The sequence below is a fragment of the Petromyzon marinus genome, chromosome 77, assembly GCF_048934315.1.
Source record: "Petromyzon marinus isolate PM22_M1 ecotype Great Lakes invasive population chromosome 77, UKy_Petmar_22M1.pri1.0, whole genome shotgun sequence".
Lineage (NCBI taxonomy): Eukaryota > Metazoa > Chordata > Hyperoartia > Petromyzontiformes > Petromyzontidae > Petromyzon > Petromyzon marinus.
This window is the reverse complement of record NC_133743.1, coordinates 3,258,823-3,276,274: the sequence shown is the minus strand read 5'-3', so window position 1 is coordinate 3,276,274 and position 17,452 is coordinate 3,258,823. Positions and strand designations below refer to the sequence as shown.

The window sequence follows — 17,452 nt, the reverse complement described above, 5'->3', positions numbered from 1 at the left end:
TGTCACACTCACCCTGTCACACTCACCCTGTCACACTCACCCTGTCACACTCACCCTGTCACACTCACCCTGTCACACTCACCCTGTCACACTCACCCTGTCACACTCACCCTGTCACACTCACCCTGTCACACTCACCCTGTCACACTCACCCTGTCACACTCACCCTGTCACACTCACCCTGTCACACTCACCCTGTCACACTCACCCTGTCACGATCACCCTGTCACGCTCACCCTGTCACGCTCACCCTGTCACACTCACCCTGTCACACTCACCCTGTCACACTCACCCTGTCACGATCACCCTGTCACAATCACCCTGTCACACTCACCCTGTCACACTCACCCTGTCACACTCACCCTGTCACGCTCACCCTGTCACACTCACCCTGTCACGCTCACCCTGTCACACTCACCCTGTCACGCTCACCCTGTCACACTCACCCTGTCACGATCACCCTGTCACAATCACCCTGTCACACTCACCCTGTCACACTCACCCTGTCACGATCACCCTGTCACACTCACCCTGTCACACTCACCCTGTCACGATCACCCTGTCACGATCACCCTGTCACGATCACCCTGTCACGATCACCCTGTCACACTCACCCTGTCACACTCACCCTGTCACACTCACCCTGTCACACTCACCCTGTCACACTCACCCTGTCACACTCACCCTGTCACACTCACCCCGTCACGATCACCCTGTCACACTCACCCTGTCACACTCACCCTGTCACACTCACCCTGTCACACTCACCCTGTCACACTCACCCTGTCACACTCACCCTGTCACGATCACCCTGTCACGCTCACCCTGTCACGATCACCCTGTCACGATCACGCTGTCACGATCACCCTGTCACGATCACCCTGCCACACTCACCCTGTCACACTCACCCTGTCACACTCACCCTGTCACGATCACCCTGTCACACTCACCCTGCCACACTCACCCTGTCACACTCACCCTGTCACACTCACCCTGTCACACTCACCCTGTCACACTCACCCTGTCACGCTCACCCTGTCACGCTCACCCTGTCACGCTCACCCTGTCACGCTCACCCTGTCACACTCACCCTGTCACACTCACCCTGTCACACTCACCCTGTCACACTCACCCTGTCACACTCACCCTGTCACACTCACCCTGTCACACTCACCCTGTCACACTCACCCTGTCACGATCACCCTGTCACGCTCACCCTGTCACGATCACCCTGTCACGATCACCCTGTCACGATCACCCTGCCACACTCACCCTGTCACACTCACCCTGTCACACTCACCCTGTCACGATCACCCTGTCACACTCACCCTGCCACACTCACCCTGTCACACTCACCCTGTCACACTCACCCTGTCACGATCACCCTGTCACACTCACCCTGCCACACTCACCCTGTCACACTCACCCTGTCACACTCACCCTGTCACACTCACCCTGTCACACTCACCCTGTCACACTCACCCTGTCACGATCACCCTGTCACGCTCACCCTGTCACGCTCACCCTGTCACGCTCACCCTGTCACGCTCACCCTGTCACGCTCACCCTGTCACACTCACCCTGTCACACTCACCCTGTCACGCTCACCCTGTCACACTCACCCTGTCACGATCACCCTGTCACACTCACCCTGTCACGATCACCCTGTCACGATCACCCTGTCACACTCACCCTGTCACACTCACCCTGTCACGATCACCCTGTCACGCTCACCCTGTCACGCTCACCCTGTCACACTCACCCTGTCACACTCACCCTGTCACACTCACCCTGTCACGATCACCCTGTTACGCTCACCCTGTCACGATCACCCTGTCACACTCACCCTGTCACACTCACCCCGTCACGATCACCCTGTCACACTCACCCTGTCACGATCACCCTGTCACACTCACCCTGTCACGATCACCCTGTCACACTCACCCTGTCACACTCACCCTGTCACACTCACCCTGTCACACTCACCCTGTCACACTCACCCTGTCACACTCACCCTGTCACACTCACCCTGTCACACTCACCCTGTCACACTCACCCTGTCACACTCACCCTGTCACACTCACCCTGTCACGATCACCCTGTCACGCTCACCCTGTCACACTCACCCTGTCACACTCACCCTGTCACACTCACCCTGTCACGCTCACCCTGTCACGCTCACCCTGTCACGCTCACCCTGTCACGCTCACCCTGTCACACTCACCCTGTCACACTCACCCTGTCACACTCACCCTGTCACGATCACCCTGTCACACTCACCCTGTCACACTCACCCTGTCACACTCACCCTGTCACACTCACCCTGTCACACTCACCCTGTCACACTCACCCTGTCACACTCACCCTGTCACGCTCACCCTGTCACACTCACCCTGTCACGCTCACCCTGTCACACTCACCCTGTCACACTCACCCTGTCACACTCACCCTGTCACGCTCACCCTGTCACACTCACCCTGTCACGCTCACCCTGTCACGCTCACCCTGTCACACTCACCCTGTCACACTCACCCTGTCACACTCACCCTGTCACACTCACCCTGTCACACTCACCCTGTCACACTCACCCTGTCACACTCACCCTGTCACGATCACCCTGTCACACTCACCCTGTCACATTCACCCTGTCACACTCACCCTGTCACACTCACCCTGTCACACTCACCCTGTCACGCTCACCCTGTCACGCTCACCCTGTCACACTCACCCTGTCACACTCACCCTGTCACACTCACCCTGTCACACTCACCCTGTCACACTCACCCTGTCACACTCACCCTGTCACGATCACCCTGTCACACTCACCCTGTCACACTCACCCTGTCACACTCACCCTGTCACACTCACCCTGTCACACTCACCCTGTCACACTCACCCTGTCACACTCACCCTGTCACACTCACCCTGTCACACTCACCCTGTCACACTCACCCTGTCACACTCACCCTGTCACACTCACCCTGTCACACTCACCCTGTCACACTCACCCCGTCACACTCACCCCGTCACGATCACCCCGTCACACTCACCCCGTCACACTCACCCCGTCACACTCACCCCGTCACGCTCACCCTGTCACGCTCACCCTGTCACGCTCACCCTGTCACACTCACCCTGTCACACTCACCCTGTCACACTCACCCTGTCACACTCACCCTGTCACGATCACCCTGTCACACTCACCCTGTCACACTCACCCTGTCACACTCACCCCGTCACGCTCACCCCGTCACACTCACCCCGTCACACTCACCCTGTCACACTCACCCTGTCACGATCACCCTGTCACACTCACCCTGTCACGATCACCCTGTCACACTCACCCTGTCACGATCACCCTGTCACACTCACCCTGTCACACTCACCCTGTCACACTCACCCTGTCACACTCACCCTGTCACGCTCACCCTGTCACGCTCACCCTGTCACACTCACCCTGCCACACTCACCCTGTCACGATCACCCTGTCACACTCACCCTGTCACGATCACCCTGTCACGATCACCCTGTCACACTCACCCTGTCACGATCACCCTGTCACGATCACCCTGTCACACTCACCCTGTCACACTCACCCTGTCACACTCACCCTGTCACACTCACCCTGTCACACTCACCCCGTCACACTCACCCCGTCACACTCACCCCGTCACACTCACCCTGTCACACTCACCCTGTCACACTCACCCTGTCACACTCACCCTGTCACACTCACCCTGTCACACTCACCCTGTCACACTCACCCCGTCACACTCACCCCGTCACGATTACCCTGTCACACTCACCCTGTCACACTCACCCTGTCACACTCACCCTGTCACACTCACCCTGTCACACTCACCCTGTCACGATCACCCTGTCACGCTCACCCTGTCACGATCACCCTGTCACGATCACGCTGTCACGATCACCCTGTCACGATCACCCTGTCACACTCACCCTGTCACACTCACCCTGTCACACTCACCCTGTCACACTCACCCTGTCACGATCACCCTGTCACGCTCACCCTGTCACGATCACCCTGTCACGATCACCCTGTCACGATCACCCTGCCACACTCACCCTGTCACACTCACCCTGTCACACTCACCCTGTCACGATCACCCTGTCACACTCACCCTGCCACACTCACCCTGTCACACTCACCCTGTCACACTCACCCTGTCACGATCACCCTGTCACACTCACCCTGCCACACTCACCCTGTCACACTCACCCTGTCACACTCACCCTGTCACACTCACCCTGTCACACTCACCCTGTCACGCTCACCCTGTCACGCTCACCCTGTCACGCTCACCCTGTCACACTCACCCTGTCACGCTCACCCTGTCACGCTCACCCTGTCACACTCACCCTGTCAAGATCACCCTGTCACACTCACCCTGTCACGATCACCCTGTCACGATCACCCTGTCACACTCACCCTGTCACACTCACCCTGTCACGATCACCCTGTCACGCTCACCCTGTCACGCTCACCCTGTCACACTCACCCTGTCACACTCACCCTGTCACACTCACCCTGTCACACTCACCCTGTCACGATCACCCTGTTACGCTCACCCTGTCACGATCACCCTGTCACACTCACCCTGTCACACTCACCCCGTCACGATCACCCTGTCACACTCACCCTGTCACGATCACCCTGTCACACTCACCCTGTCACGATCACCCTGTCACACTCACCCTGTCACACTCACCCTGTCACACTCACCCTGTCACACTCACCCTGTCACACTCACCCTGTCACACTCACCCTGTCACACTCACCCTGTCACACTCACCCTGTCACACTCACCCTGTCACACTCACCCTGTCACACTCACCCTGTCACGATCACCCTGTCACGCTCACCCTGTCACACTCACCCTGTCACACTCACCCTGTCACACTCACCCTGTCACACTCACCCTGTCACGCTCACCCTGTCACGCTCACCCTGTCACGCTCACCCTGTCACACTCACCCTGTCACACTCACCCTGTCACACTCACCCTGTCACGATCACCCTGTCACACTCACCCTGTCACACTCACCCTGTCACACTCACCCTGTCACACTCACCCTGTCACACTCACCCTGTCACACTCACCCTGTCACGCTCACCCTGTCACACTCACCCTGTCACGCTCACCCTGTCACACTCACCCTGTCACACTCACCCTGTCACACTCACCCTGTCACGCTCACCCTGTCACACTCACCCTGTCACACTCACCCTGTCACGCTCACCCTGTCACACTCACCCTGTCACACTCACCCTGTCACACTCACCCTGTCACACTCACCCTGTCACACTCACCCTGTCACACTCACCCTGTCACACTCACCCTGTCACACTCACCCTGTCACGATCACCCTGTCACACTCACCCTGTCACATTCACCCTGTCACACTCACCCTGTCACACTCACCCTGTCACACTCACCCTGTCACACTCACCCTGTCACGCTCACCCTGTCACACTCACCCTGTCACACTCACCCTGTCACACTCACCCTGTCACACTCACCCTGTCACACTCACCCTGTCACACTCACCCTGTCACGATCACCCTGTCACACTCACCCTGTCACACTCACCCTGTCACACTCACCCTGTCACACTCACCCTGTCACACTCACCCTGTCACACTCACCCTGTCACACTCACCCTGTCACACTCACCCTGTCACACTCACCCTGTCACACTCACCCTGTCACACTCACCCTGTCACGCTCACCCTGTCACGCTCACCCTGTCACGCTCACCCTGTCACGCTCACCCTGTCACACTCACCCTGTCACACTCACCCTGTCACACTCACCCTGTCACACTCACCCTGTCACACTCACCCTGTCACGATCACCCTGTCACACTCACCCTGTCACACTCACCCTGTCACGCTCACCCTGTCACGATCACCCTGTCACGATCACCCTGTCACACTCACCCTGTCACACTCACCCTGTCACACTCACCCTGTCACACTCACCCTGTCACGCTCACCCTGTCACACTCACCCTGTCACACTCACCCTGTCACACTCACTCTGTCACGATCACCCTGTCACACTCACCCTGTCACGATCACCCTGTCATGCTCACCCTGTCACGCTCACCCTGTCACACTCACCCTGTCACACTCACCCTGTCACGATCACCCTGTCACACTCACCCCGTCACACTCACCCCGTCACACTCACCCTGTCACACTCACCCTGTCACACTCACCCTGTCACACTCACCCTGTCACGATCACCCTGTCACACTCACCCTGTCACGATCACCCTGTCACACTCACCCTGTCACACTCACCCTGTCACACTCACCCTGTCACGATCACCCTGTCACACTCACCCTGTCACACTCACCCTGTCACACTCACCCTGTCACGATCACCCTGTCACACTCACCCTGTCACACTCACCCTGTCACACTCACCCCGTCACACTCACCCTGTCACACTCACCCTGTCACGATCACCCTGTCACACTCACCCTGTCACACTCACCCTGTCACACTCACCCTGTCACACTCACCCTGTCACGATCACCCTGTCACACTCACCCTGTCACACTCACCCTGTCACACTCACCCTGTCACGATCACCCTGTCACACTCACCCTGTCACACTCACCCTGTCACGCTCACCCTGCCACAACAACAACAACAACCGCCATTCGCTACTAAGTGGCGGTGACGTCACCACGACGCTTGTGCCAGGCTAGGTGCACCCTGAGGCCACGTGAAGTGTCGAACGCCCGCTGGCAGGAGGTCACGGGGCAGACCCAGGTGCCACGGGTCGACTGACTGAGATGACTGGCTGATGCACCACCTGTGCCCCCTACTGTGCCAACCTGCTGTGCTTTAGCCACCCGGCGCTCCGCTCGCTGTTGTGAGCGTCGCTCCTCCGCCCTCCGTTGTTGTTGGAGGGCGACTGCCTCCAACTGCCCAGTAGCATCCTTCACGAGCCTCCTCCACAGAGGCCGATCTTGACACCGCTGGTACCAGTCATCGGCAAGTCCACTCAGCTCCACGTCCTCCTGTACCACATCACTCCATCTCTTCTCTAGCCCGTGCCGCGCCCGTTTAGCCCCCTCGATCCGGCCGAACTAAAGCTGTTTCGGCATGCGGTGGCTGGGCATGCGGGCTACATGACCCAGCTCACCGATGGGACCTTGCGCCCAGATCTTTCAAGGATTTGTGAGCTCCTCACACAATCCAGCCTGGTTAAACCCAGGATGGGTCGTAGGCAGGCCAGCCTAAATGTTTCTAACCGGCGAAGATGTTCCATTAGGGGGGTCCACGTTTCGCAAGCGTAGAGAAGGGAGGGAATGACCGTGGCCGAGAAGACCTGAAGCTTAGTGCGGAGCGACAGACCAGGCAGCTTCCACACAGCGTTACGCAACCGATGAAAAGATATTGCCGCTCGACTGATTCGGAGTGAGACCTCTGCTGCTAAACTGGAGCCGGTCACACTCACACAAAGATCCCCCGTGTAGCCTTGACAGACTGTAGGGGCAAGTGCTGTTAGCGAGCAGCATCTATGAAGGTCGGTAACCGTACACGAGGGGGTGGGTGGCCAGCACCACGCCCGACCGCCTTTGTCTCCCCGGTGGCGATGTTTACTACACACCGCACCAGGTACTCATTTGAGGCTGAGTCGACCTAGGGGAGGACCGGGACCGGTCCATATAATCGTCACTGGTGTTGGCCGTGAGCGGGAATCGAAGCCGGATCGCCGGGTTCATAGCGCAGCGTAGCGCTAACCACTACACTACCGCTCACCACACTCACCCGGTCACACTGGCAACCACCCTCTCACGCTCACACCCACTCACACTCTCACCCACTCACACTCTCACCCTCTCTCACACTCACACCCACTCACACTCACACCCACTCACACTCTCACCTTCACACTCACACCATCACACACTCACTCACACCCACTCACACTCTCACATTCACACTCTCACCCACTCACACTCTCACACTCTCACCCTCTCACACTCACACCCTCACACACTCACACTCTCACACAAGGCATCACACACTCACACCCTCACACTCACACCCTCACACTCACACCCTCACTCTCTCACACACTCACACCCACTCACTCACACCATCACACACTCTCACTCACACCATCACACACTCTCACTCACACCATCACACACTCTTACTCACACCATCACACACACTCACACCATCACACACACTCACACCATCACACACTCACACCATCACACACTCTCACTCACACCATCACACACTCTCACTCACACCATCACACTCACACCATCACACACTCTCACTCACACCATCACACACTCTCACTCACCCCATCACACACTCTCACTCACACCATCACACACTCTCACTCACACCATCACACACCATCACTCACACCATCACGCACACCATCACACACTCTCACTCACACCATCACACACTCACACCATCACACACACTCACACCCACACCATCACACACCATCACTCACACCATCACACACCATCACTCACACCATCACACACTCTCACTCACACCATCACATACCATCACTCACACCATCACACACTCTCACTCACACCATCACACACTCTCACTCACACCATCACACACACTCACACCATCACACACACTCACTCACACCATCACACACTCTCACTCACACCATCACACACTCTCACTCACACCATCACACTCTCTCACTCACACCATCACACACTCTCACTCACACCATCACACACACTCACCATCACACACCATCACTCACACCATCACACACCATCACACACACCATCACACACCATCACTCACACCATCACACACTCTCACTCACACCATCACACACTCTCACTCACACCATCACACTCTCTCACTCACACCATCACACACTCTCACTCACACCATCACACACACTCACCATCACACACCATCACACACCATCACTCACACCATCACACACACCATCACACACCATCACTCACTCTCACTCACACCATCACACACTCTCACTCACACCATCACACTCACACCATCACACACTCTCACTCACACCATCACACACTCTCACTCACCCCATCACACACTCTCACTCACACCATCACACACTCTCACTCACACCATCACACACCATCACTCACACCATCACTCACACCATCACACACTCTCACTCACACCATCACACACACTCACCATCACACACACTCACACCCACACCATCACACACCATCACTCACACCATCACACACCATCACTCACACCATCACACACTCTCACTCACACCATCACATACCATCACTCACACCATCACACACTCTCACTCACACCATCACACACTCTCACTCACACCATCACACACACTCACACCATCACACACACTCACTCACACCATCACACACTCTCACTCACACCATCACACACTCTCACTCACACCATCACACTCTCTCACTCACACCATCACACACTCTCACTCACACCATCACACACACTCACCATCACACACCATCACTCACACCATCACACACCATCACACACACCATCACACACCATCACTCACACCATCACACACCATCACTCACACCATCACACACTCTCACTCACACCATCACACACTCTCACTCACACCATCACACACACTCACACCATCACACACACTCACCATCACACCATCACTCACACCCACACCATCCCACACCATCACACACCATCACACACCATCACACACACTCACCATCACACACACTCACACCCACACCATCACACACCATCACTCACACCATCACACACCATCACTCACACCATCACACACCATCACTCACACCATCACACACTCTCACTCACACCATCACACACCATCACTCACACCATCACACACTCTCACTCACACCATCACACACTCTCACTCACACCATCACACACTCTCACTCACACCATCACACACTCTCACTCACACCATCACACACCATCACTCACACCATCACACACTCTCACTCACACCATCACACACTCTCACTCACACCATCACACACACTCACCATCACACACTCTCACTCACACCATCACACACTCTCACTCACACCATCACACACTCTCACTCACACCATCACACACACTCACACTCACACCATCACACACTCTCACTCACACCATCACACACTCTCACTCACACCATCACACTCACTCTCACCATCACACTCACTCTCACCATCACACACTCTCATACACACCATCACAATCACTCTCACACACACCATCACACATACTCACACACCATCACACACACTCACACACCATCACACTCATACACCATCACATACACACACCATCACACACTCTCACACACACCATCACACTCACTCTCACCATCACACACTCTCACTAACACCATCGGACACTCTCACTAACACCATCACACACACACACACACCCTCACACTAACACACACACACTCACCATCACTCACTTTCACACCATCACACACACTCACCATCACTCACTTTCACACCATCACACACACACACACCATCACACACTCACACACCATCACACACTCTCTCACTCACCATCACACACTCACCCACACCATCACACACACACTCACACACACACTCACACACTATCACACCCTATCACACCATCACACCATCACACCATCACACACACACACCATCACACACACACTCACACACTATCACACAAACACACACACTCACACACTATCACACCATCACACACACACACACCATCACACACACACACACCATCACACACACACCATCACACACACACCACCACACACACACCACCACACACACACACACCATCACACTCTCACTCACGTTGTCTCTGAACCCGTGGAACTTGTGCACCATGCCTCACACTCTCACTTACACACCATCACACACACACACTATCACACACACACACACCATCACACACACACCACCACACACACACACACCATCACACACTCACACACACACACACCATCACACACTAACACTCCCACTAACACCATCACTCTCTCACTCACGTTGTCCCTGAACCCGTGGAACTTGTGCACCATGCCTCACACTCTCACTCACACACCATCACACTCTCACACACCATCACACACTCACACACACACACTAACACACACACACCATCACACACTCTCTCACTCACGTTGTCTCTGAACCCGTGGAACTTGTGCACCATGCCTCACACTCTCACACACACACACACACCATCACACACACACACACCATCACACACACCATCACACACACACTAACACACACACACCATCACACTCACACACACACCATCACACACTCACACCATCACACACACACTAACACACACACACACACCATCACACACTCACACACCATCACACACTCTCACTAACACACACACCATCAAACACACCATCACACTCACGTTGTCCCTGAACCCGTGGAACTTGTGCACCATGCCTCACACTCACACCATCACACACACACCATCACACACTCTCACACACACACACACTAACACACACACTAACACCATCACACTCTCTCTCACACACACACACCACCACACACACACTAACACCATCACACACACACCATCACACTCACGTTGTCCCTGAACCCGTTGAACTTGTGCACCATGCCTCACACTCTCACTCACACACCATCACACACACTCACACACACACACCATCACACTAACACCATCACAGACACCATCACACACACACACCATCACACACTCACATCACCACACTCACTCACCATCACACACTCACACACCATCACACACTCTCTCTCACACACACACACACCCCATCACACACTCTCTCTCACACACACACACACACACCATCACACACTCACACACCATCACACACTCTCTCTCACACACACACACCATCACACACACTCACACACACACACCATCACACACTCTCTCTCACACACACACACCATCACACACACTCACACACACACACCATCACACACTCTCTCTCACACACACACACCATCACACACACCATTACACTCTCACTAACACCATCACACACTCTCTCACTCACGTTGTCCCTGAACCCGTGGAACTTGTGCACCATGCCTCACACTCTCACACACTCTCACTCACACACCATCACACACACACCACACACACACACTAACACACACTAACACACACACACCATCACACCATCACACACACACACACCATCACTCTCTCACTCACGTTGTCCCTGAACCCGTGGAACTTGTGCACCATGCCTCACACTCACACCATCACACACACTCACACACACACCATCACACACACACCATCACACACACACACACACCATCACACACTAACACACACACACACACCATCACACACACCATCTCACTCACGTTGTCTCTGAACCCGTGGAACTTGTGCACCATGCCTCACACTCTCACACACTCTCACTCACACACCATCACACACACACCATCACACACCACCACACACACACACACACACCATCACACACTCTCACACACCATCACACACTAACACACACACACACCATCACACACTCTCACACACCATCACACACACACCACACACACACACTAACACACACACACACCATCACACACTCTCTCTCACACACACACACCATCACACACACTCACGTTGTCCCTGAACCCGTGGAACTTGTGCACCATGCCTCACACTCACAAACACACCATCACACACACACACCATCACACACACACACACTAACACACCACCACACACACACACACACCATCACACACACTCACGTTGTCTCTGAACCCGTGGAACTTGTGCACCATGCCCGCGTGCGTGCTGAGTCGGAGTCCGTGCCCGCGTGCCACCCTACGCCAGAGGCCCTCGCTGAGCTCGGCACCCGACACCGAGTCCACTTTGCCCGTGCGCTGGTTCTTGAACACCACGCCCTGGCGCCCCAGGCGCAGACGGCCGTCCATCTGGGACAGGGGCGGAGGGAGAGGCGGGGAAGGAGAGGGAGAGGCGGGGAAGGGGGAGAGAGGGGGATACCAGCGTGGGAAAGCGTTAGGGGAGACCGTCACGGCGGCGGGGGTGTGGGTGTGTGTGTGTGGGTGTGTGTGTGGGTGTGTGTGTGTGTGGGTTTGTGTGTGGGTTTGTGTGGGTGTGTGTGTGGGTGTGTGTGGGTGGGTGTGTGTGTGGGTGGGTGAATGAGTGGGTGGGTGTGAGCGTGCGGGTGTGTGGGTGTGTGTGGGTTTGTGAGGGTGTGTGTGGATGTGTGTGGGTGAATGAGTGGGTGTGTGTGGGTGTGTGTGGGTGTGTGAGGGTGTGTGTGGATGTGTGTGGGTGTGGGTGTGTGTGGGTTTGGGTGAATGAGTGGGTGGGTGTGGGTGTGTGTGGGTGTGTGTGTGGGCGTGTGTGTGTGTGTGGGTGGGTGTGTGTGGGTGTGTGTGGGTGTGTGTGGGTGTGTGTGTGGGTGTTGGTGTGTGAGGGTGTGTGTGTGGGTTTGTGTGGGTTTGTGAGGGTTTGTGAGGGTTTGTGTGGGCGTGTGAGGGTTTGTGAGGGTGTGTGTGGGTGAATAAGTGGGTGGGTGTGAGCGTGTGGGTTTGTGAGGGTGTGTGAGGGTGTGTGTGGGTGTGTGGGTGAATGAGTGGGTGGGTGTGAGCGTGTGAGTGTGAGGGTGTGTGTGGATGTGTGTGGGTGAATGAGTGGGTGGGTGTGGGCGTGTGAGCGCGTGGGTGTGTGAGGGTGTGTGTGGGTGTGTGTGGGTAAATGAGTGGGTGGGTGTGAGCGTGAGGGTGTGTGTGGGTGAATGAGTGGGTGGGTGTAAGTGTGTGGGTTTGTGAGGGTGTGTGTGGGTGTGTGTGGGTGTGTGTGGGTGAATGAGTGGGTGGGTGTGAGCGTGTGGGTTTGTGAGGGTGTGTGTGGGTGTGTGTGTGGGTGTGTGTGGGTGTGAGCGTGAGGGTGTGTGTGGGTGTGTGTGGGTGTGTGTGGGTGAATGAGTGAGTGGGTGTGAGCGTGTGTGTGGGTGTGTGTGGGTGTGTGAGGGTGAATGAGTGGGTGTGTGTGGGTGTGTGTGGGTGTGTGTGGGTGGGTGTGAGCGTGTGTGGGTGAATGAGTGGGTGGGTGTGAGCGTGTGGGTTTGTGAGGGTGTGTGTGGGTGTGTGTGGGTTTGTGAGGGTGTGTGTGGGTGTGTGTGGGTGGGTGTGAGCGTGTGGGTTTGTGAGGGTGTGTAAGCAAGTGCTGTTAGTAGCGAGTAGCAGCAGCACCGCCTATGAAGTCCGGCACTGTGGCACACACAGAGGGGGTGGGTGGCCAGCACCACCACGTCCGCCCGTCCGCCTTTGTCTCCCCCAGTGGCGATGTTTACTACCCACCCAACCACCCTCCCACCCTCCCACCCACTCACCCACCCTCCCACCCACTCACCCACTCTCCCACCCACTCACCCACTCACCCACCCACTCACCCACCCACCCACTCACCCACCCACTCACCCACTCACCCACCCACCCACTCACCCACCCACTCTCCCACCCACCCACCCAACCACCCACTCAACCACCCACTCACTCACCCACCCACCCACTCACCCAACCACCCTCCCAACCACCCACCCAACCACCATCCCACCCACTCAACCACCCACTCATCCACCCAACCACCCACTCAATCACCCTCCCACCACTCAATCACCCTCCCACCCACCCTCCCACCCACCCTCCCACCCACCCAACCACCCTCCCACCCACTCACCCAACCACCCTCCCACCCACTCACCCAACTACCATCCCACCCACTCATCCACCCAACCACCCACTCAATCACCCTCCCATTCACTCAACCACCCTCCCACCCACTCACCCACCCAACCACCCTCCCACCCACTCACCCACTCAACCACCCTCCCACCCACTCAATCACCCTCCCATCCACTCAACCACCCACCCACTCACCCTCCCAACCACCCACCCAACCACCATCCCACCCACTCAATCACCCACTCAATCACCCAACCACCCACCCACTCACCCAACCACCATCCCACCCACTCAACCACCCACTCATCCACCCAACCACCCACTCAATCACCCTCCCACCCACTCAATCACCCTCCCACCCACCCAACCACCATCCCACCCACTCAATCACCCAACCACCCACTCACCCACCCACCCACTCAATCACCCACCCACTCACCCAACCACCATCCCACCCACTCAACCACCCACTCAACCACCCACCCTCCCACCCACTCACCCAACCACCCTCCCATCCACCCACTCACCCACCCACTCACCCACCCTCCCACCCACCCTCCCATCCACCCACTCACTCACTCACCCACCCACTCACCCACCCAACCACTCAATCACCCACCCACTCACCCACTCACCCAACCACCCACTCACCCACCCACACACTCACCCACTCACTCACCAAACCACCCACCCAACCACCCTCCCACCCACCCACTCAACCACCCTCCCACCCACCCAACCACCCATCCACTCACCCAGTAATAAAATAACACGATACAATATTACAATAATTACTACTCAGCCGTGGTAAAGCCGCCGCTAGATTAAAGGATTCTCCAATCCATTAGATCCTAGGAATTCATAATCCACACGTGACGATTTCATCATTCCATCTCCTCAAGAGAGTGCGCCCGCCTATGCATTAACGATAACTATACAACGCTAATATTATAATTCATAGGAGATGGTCTAACCACCGATGGCTTAAAGACTCCACAAAAATGCATAGATCATTGGTAATTAACAATCCACACAAGACGAGACCATTACATCGCTCCGTCTCCTCAGAGGACGTCGTCCACCCACCCCTTCCAATGTAATGCACCACCCCTAACCTCTCTCTCTCTCTCTCTCGCTCCTCCAGCTGCTTATCGATGACCGACGATCAATAATCGAACAAGAATGCGTCGACGATGATTTATCCCGGGCGTCTCACCATGACTCCTTTCACCTCCTGGAACACCTCGTTAAACTCCAGCACGTCCGTCATGTCCACGGCGGGAGACGATACGATGATGGTGGTGATGAGGATGGTGGTGGTTGTGGTGGTGGTGGTGAGGATGGTTGTGGTGGTGGTGATGGTGGTGGTTGTGGTGATGAGGATGGTTGTGGTGATGATGGTGGTTGTGGTTGTAGTGGTGGTAGTGGTTATGGTTGTGGTGATGGTGGTGGTTGTGGTGATGGTTGTGGTGATGATGGTGGTTGTGGTGGTGGTGGTTGTGATGATGGTTGTGGTGATGATGGTTGTGGTGATGATGGTTGTGGTGGTGGTTGTGGTGGTGGTTGTGGTGATGAGGATGGTGGTTGTGATGATGATGGTTGTGGTGATGGTTGTGGTGATGATGGTTGTGGTGGTGGTTGTGGTGGTTGTGGTGATGAGGATGATGGTTGTGGTGATGGTTGTGGTGATGGCTGTGGTGATGGTTGTGGTGATGATGGTGGTGATGATGGTTGTGGTGATGATGGTTGTGGTGATAGTTGTGGTGGTGGTTGTGATAGTGGTTGTGGTGGTGGTGGAGGCGTTCGCGAGTGGCGGGTCTCGGAGGCGAAAAAACAACAGCGGTTCTGAGGGGGGAAAAACCGCGGTCGTCTGTGTGAACCCTTAAACAACAAAAAAAAAGAAGAAACCTAACAGCGAATCGAGAGCCAACGTCGTGGCGACGTCCGAACAGCGACGTTCGTCAACCAACAGCGGTAAGAGTTTGTAAGGGCCGCAGCCAGCAACAGCGGCCGTCGGCGTCACGTGACCGGGGCCGAGGGTTTTGGCGGGAAAGTCTCCGCCTCCCCACCACCCACCACTTCCGCTGCAGGGGGTCAGAGGTTAGGCGCGCGCGCGTGAGCTTAATATAATATATTTATAACGTTATAACGTTTAAATAAATGTTGACTTTAAACCTTCGTGACTGCAGAACATTCATATTCTATGGTTCTTTCGGTAAAGTCACGCAGATAGAAAATAAAAAAAAATAATTAAAAAGTAAAATTCTAATTTGCTTAAATTGTTAATTTTTTATTTTTTAATTATTTTTTCCCCACGTGACTTTACCGAAAGAACCAAGAATATTAATGAGATATTTATAACGTTTAAATAAATGTTGACTTAAATTTTTATTTATTTTCTTATTAATTTAATTTTTTATCCACGTGACTCTACCGAAAGAACCAAGAATATTAATGAGATATTTATGACGTTTAAATAAATGTTGACTTAAATTTGTATTTTATTATTAATTTTATTTTTTATCCACGTGACTTTACCGAAAGAACCAAGAATATTACATAATATATTTATAACGTTTAAATAAATGTTGACTTACATTTTTATTTATTTTTTAAATTAATTATATTTTTTATCCACGTGACTTTACCGAAAGAACCAAGAATATTAATAAGATATTT

At 55.0% G+C, this 17,452-nt stretch overlaps 1 protein-coding gene across 5 annotated transcripts in view; it reads right to left on the bottom strand.

Annotated features, from left to right (window-relative positions):
- Positions 1–16,790, bottom strand: part of SSRP1 (structure specific recognition protein 1) — an 82,272-nt gene extending 65,482 nt beyond the window's left edge. For 2 of the 5 annotated variants that reach the window (XM_076056691.1, XM_076056690.1), the window contains exons 1-2: positions 15,990–16,614; positions 12,809–12,994 (exon numbers count right to left, since the gene is read on the bottom strand). In XM_076056691.1, coding sequence (XP_075912806.1) covers positions 12,809–12,994; positions 15,990–16,043 — 240 coding nt within the window. In that variant the 5' untranslated portion in view covers positions 16,044–16,614. Of the gene's footprint in view, positions 1–10,864; positions 10,926–11,058; positions 11,107–12,808; positions 12,995–15,989 lie in introns of those variants that run through there. The other 3 variants (XM_076056689.1, XM_076056693.1, XM_076056692.1) reach the window with 3 other exon arrangements.
- Positions 16,791–17,452: the final 662 nt, after the last annotated feature.